At 44.2% G+C, this 4,395-nt stretch overlaps 1 protein-coding gene across 1 annotated transcript; it reads right to left on the bottom strand.

Annotated features, from left to right (window-relative positions):
- Positions 1-1,030: 1,030 nt before the first annotated feature.
- LOC137772297 (secretoglobin family 1D member-like) lies at positions 1,031-3,764 on the bottom strand. The gene is made up of 3 exons (XM_068556154.1): positions 3,691-3,764; positions 1,803-1,990; positions 1,031-1,096 (listed from the first exon to the last, which is right to left on the bottom strand). The coding sequence occupies exons 1-3, from the start codon at positions 3,743-3,745 to the stop codon at positions 1,031-1,033; spliced, it is 309 nt and encodes a 102-aa protein (XP_068412255.1). The 5' UTR covers positions 3,746-3,764.
- Between the last annotated feature and the right edge of the window lie 631 nt (positions 3,765-4,395).

Below are 4,395 nucleotides of genomic sequence, written 5' to 3'. Positions count from 1 at the left end.
GGAAGCAGCCATAACAGATTTCTCCCTAGACCCTCCAGAGGGAGCATGGCCCTCCTGACACAATGATTTCAGCAGAGTGTTACAGATTTTGGGCTTCTGTCCTCCAGACTTTGAGAAAATAATTTGATTGAAGTCACCAAGTGTGGGATAGTGTGTTATAGCAGCCACTGGAAACTAATCCAGGAGCCTATACTGTCTCCAAGTTTTCATTGGATGGTGGGTCCATTAGCCAGGATGGGGGGTCCATTAGCCAGGATGGCGTAAGGGCACATGGAAGAGGAGTAGGTTATGGGCAGACAGTGTTTTCAATTTTATATATTCCTTTGGAAGTAACTGTGGAGGAGTTAACTTGAAGGGAGTTCTCCAGGTGGCAGCTGGTGGCTTGTTTCTGGAGCTCTTGGGATAATTTGAGAGAGGAAGCATTGGCCCAAGATATTGGTGAGGGTAGAGACATCGATGATCATTGTGATCGTGCAGAGTCAAAAAGAGTTAACTGACAGTTGAACCCTGGGAATTGACTAAAAATTGAAAAGTAGATGGAAAATGAATTACACTGGACAATTCATAGGATTGAAACCCCAGTAAAGGGAAGAGGACCAAGCAGTTTGGTTGTGGTTAGGATGAGGACAAAATATGAATGATGCTGCTGGTTGGGATTTACATGACTGGCCAGACATGCTGTGGGCATCCCTCAAATCTAGACCAGTAATAGGAATTTTTTAACTGCTTTTTACCATTAACCATCCTTCCGTCATGACAACATGAATGGGAAACCTGTAAAGAAATGCAGGATGATTCATGACCAAATATTTCTTCTTGGGAGCCCTACACCTCAGGTTGCTGCGGCTAACTGGACATTGGGTCGCTAAAATTAACTAGTGACGACACCCAATGGTTGCTTCATGATGAAAACCACCCCAACCCAAAGCCAGAGACTGTTGGATAATCAAGACAAATAGAGAAGTGCAGGGCAAGTCATTTATTGAGCAAGATGTTGAAACCTTTACATTTTCCAGGGATGATCAGGTGATCAACCCAAGACGAAGGATAGAAAACATTTCACATCTGTGAAACCACAGTTCACCAGTACTTTCCCCTGAAATAGAAAAAGAAAGAAAGAAAAGGGGGGTCATTCTTGCTGCTGCTGGAGATGACACATTAACACAGACTCTCATTCACAACTAAGTTGTCAATGAAATTTCAACCAGCAAAAGGGAAACGGAAGGGCCCAAGGCAGGAACCCAGGCTGTATGGTAAACGATATACACCTGGTACAATCACAAAAAAACTTTGCAGGTCAGGAAAGAATCCTTTCCATAGACAAGCAAATAAACCCTGAAGTGGTCATCCAAGAGCGGGACTCAGGTTTCCAATGGAAGGAGGAGAATGCAGTTTGGACAGAGCAGTTCAGCCATTCTTTTCTCGGATGTCCCAGGAACTCTACATGTTCACACCAAAGGGGACACAGAGTTATGAGATGGGGACAGGGGTGAGAGGAGAATCGGCAAGCACTGCTCTCAGGAGATTCCCAGTCTCATGTTGTGGAAATTCAACCTGACAGCACATGTCCTCCCCCGTAGGACACTCTGGAGAACCTGGCGCCCAGGGAGGTGACCCCAGAAGGAAGAACATGCCCAGATGCTCTGTGCAACCTTCCTTAGGAAAGCTCAGCAGGTGGGATGTAATCATTCTATCAGAAGTGAGCAGCGAGGCAGGTGCCCCCCCTTAGAGCAGCACACTGACCCCTTCCCGGGATGTACAGCTGAACAGAATCCTTTGTGCAGAAAGAAGAAAGAAATTACCAGTGTTTTTGTAAGTAGCAGTTTGTTTACAAAGGAGAACTGATTCACGCATTTCTTCACTTCCATCTTGGCCTCAACAGCTTCTGGAGGTGCATTGTATTTCTGAAGTTTTGCCTTGTATACTTCATCAGGTTTCCAGAAAAAGCCTGTCAGATCATCAATGAGGGATGAACAGACGAACGCATTGCCTGGAGCAGAAGAAAAAAGAGAAATGACGCAGGGAAAGTCACTTTTTTCCCCATGGTTCCCTGAACTAGAACTAGACAGGAACCCCAGGAGTTTTACCATCTCATCCCGTAATTGTGCCAATGGCAGTGCAAGACCCTAAGGTTGTGACTTCCTCAAGACTCCAGAGCAAGCAGCTGAGCCAGGACTAGAAATCACTTTCCCGATCCCGAGTTCAGTTTTCTTCCTTTTTAAAGTATACCCACTACTTTCCAAGGCTCTCTTGGTTTGCTGAAATTCACTTTCCCTAGATTTCAAAAAATTAAGTTTTGCCTGTCAGTTGAGTGACACCTTATTTTGTCTTGGATATTGGGGAAGAGAAGATTACAGTAATCGAGTTTTCAAGTGAATGGTAGAGTCAGATCTTACCAGAGAGCAGAGAAAGGAGAATAAATCCGGAGAAGAGTAAGTAAACTATATGTTGGCAGATGCTTTTTTGAGACTAAATTAAAGAATAGGATTGTATCATTGGATGCAGACATAGCTAAAAAAGCAAAAATCTGATCAATTTGAACACATTTGAAGCTTATCCACAAAGTTATGATTGGTTCTTTTGTTCTGCAGTGAGGTACAGAGTTCCTAGAGAAGGTGAGAGGTGGGAACTGGAGCTAATTCCTGACCCCACTGGAACGGTGCTGAGACCGGAAGTAATCACTTTTCTTGGTCTGGATTCTCCATCCCCCCCAAGTCTTGGCAACCACCTGGCAGCCTGGGATGCACTCTACCAGGCTCTGATCTGACCCCTGGTCAGACATCAAACTATGCAGAGAATTTGAAAGGACAACGCAGGGAAAGAGAAGGACATTTAGAAAGTCGGATAAAAGAGAAACACTCAAAGAGACTGGCATCAGTATTGAGGGCTTGAAGGTGTGCAAAAGTATTAATGAACACATGGCTGGAATTAACTGTAGAAAAATAAAGTTTGTGGCTCTAATGATTGTACTAGTTCTACTACCATTACTGGTAGGACTCCTGGGAAACTAGTAGTATTTGCAGATATATAGAATTCTCCTTATTCTCAGACTCCATTTGAAGATCTAGTATTCAGAGATTCAGAGAACACTGGCTCTTCTTGAACTGAAAACTCTCCCCAAACCTTTCCAGCTGTAACATTTTCTGAGTCTGAATCTATGACTTAAAAAGGCTGTGTACTCAACTGTCACCTAAGAAACTCTAGGAAGGAGAACATGTGATAACTACTAGATACCTGCTTGTTACCTAGAGCTGGACTCTTGACACACTTAATCCCACTCCATTGTCATAAACTACTCTTGGTGGGCACTGGAAAACCCAATGATAAGAGGCGACTTGGAGAGATTAAGCATTTTGTTCAAGGTCAAAGCACTGGTAAGTGGCAGAGCTGTGATTCACATCCAAATCTTATGTCACGCTGCTTCTGAAACACAGATCACAGACAAAGAGTGAGGCTTTGGGTGGAAAACTCTTAAAATTTGCCTGCAATGACTTTTTTGGTAAAAGTTCTAGAATATATTGGGAATTGATCAAATGGGGCCCGGGCTTCTGGGGACTCGAAGTCAAGTAAAGGAAGAGGTTTGGATTCTGATCTGTTCACACCTCGCCCCAAATAAATTCACTTAGTGAAAATACCTAGAGAAAGGTCCTCAACAGGGCTGGTGCTGGGCGGATTAGAAAGGATACTCACCCTCGTAGCAGCAAAGGGCCAGAGTGACCAGCAGGACAGGCAGGGACAGCCTCATGGTTTATTTTGCTTTGAGTTTTCAGCCTTAGTGAAAAATAAGCAATTAGGAGCTGGACTCAGGAGCTTGGGGAGCCCAGGGTTATTTGTACCTGGAGAGCTCTGCTTGTCCTGCCCATATAGACACGTGGCAGGTGGTAAGGTCTGGCTTCCAGCCCTTCCTTCCTCACTCAAGGCTGATGTCATCCACCAGTGTCACAGTCTCCAATGACTTGGTCAAAGTCCTGTTTATAGGCTTTACTGACACCACGCACCTCCCCTTTGTAGCAAAAACTGAGGTGGTAGTTTCACAAATGTATAATCAGTTAATGGATGCGAGCCCTCCTGGATGTCAGTGCCTGGTTTTGCTCATCTTTGCAGAGCATAGTGCCTCGCACAGAGAAGAGGATAAGCACATATTCCTTGAATAAATGAATGAATATGGGTGAACAAACCATTAGCTTGGTTAGGGGACATCTTTAGTGTTAAATGATGCCTGCTGTGCCAGGTTTCCCTTGGGCAGCCGAGGGAGAAAGGTGAGTAGCCTGGTGACAATTGTGAAAGAAATCAGTGATTTTCAGTATCCCAAGAGAAAAGAGTGCAAAGAAGAAGACTACCTCCCCAAGTACTAATTTTCTACTCTTAATGTTTGAAAAAGTATCACAAGAGATT

Source organism: Eschrichtius robustus, chromosome 11 (genome assembly GCF_028021215.1).
Source record: "Eschrichtius robustus isolate mEscRob2 chromosome 11, mEscRob2.pri, whole genome shotgun sequence".
In the NCBI taxonomy this organism is placed as follows: domain Eukaryota; kingdom Metazoa; phylum Chordata; class Mammalia; order Artiodactyla; family Eschrichtiidae; genus Eschrichtius; species Eschrichtius robustus.
Note: the sequence above shows the minus strand (reverse complement) of the source record. Positions and strands in the feature narration are given on the sequence as shown.

What these genes read in the sequence shown, in the direction of transcription:
- LOC137772297 (XM_068556154.1), bottom strand. Translation starts at nt 3,745, where the DNA reads ATGAGGCTGTCCCTGCCTGTCCTGCTGGTCACTCTGGCCCTTTGCTGC. An exon ending in GGCCCTTTGCTGCTACGAGG is followed by an intron (nt 1,991 to 3,690) that starts GTGAGTATCCTT and finishes CTTCTGCTCCAG; the next exon opens with GCAATGCGTTCGTCTGTTCA. An exon ending in TGCTACTTACAAAAACACTG is followed by an intron (nt 1,097 to 1,802) that starts GTAATTTCTTTC and finishes TTTCTATTTCAG; the next exon opens with GGGAAAGTACTGGTGAACTG.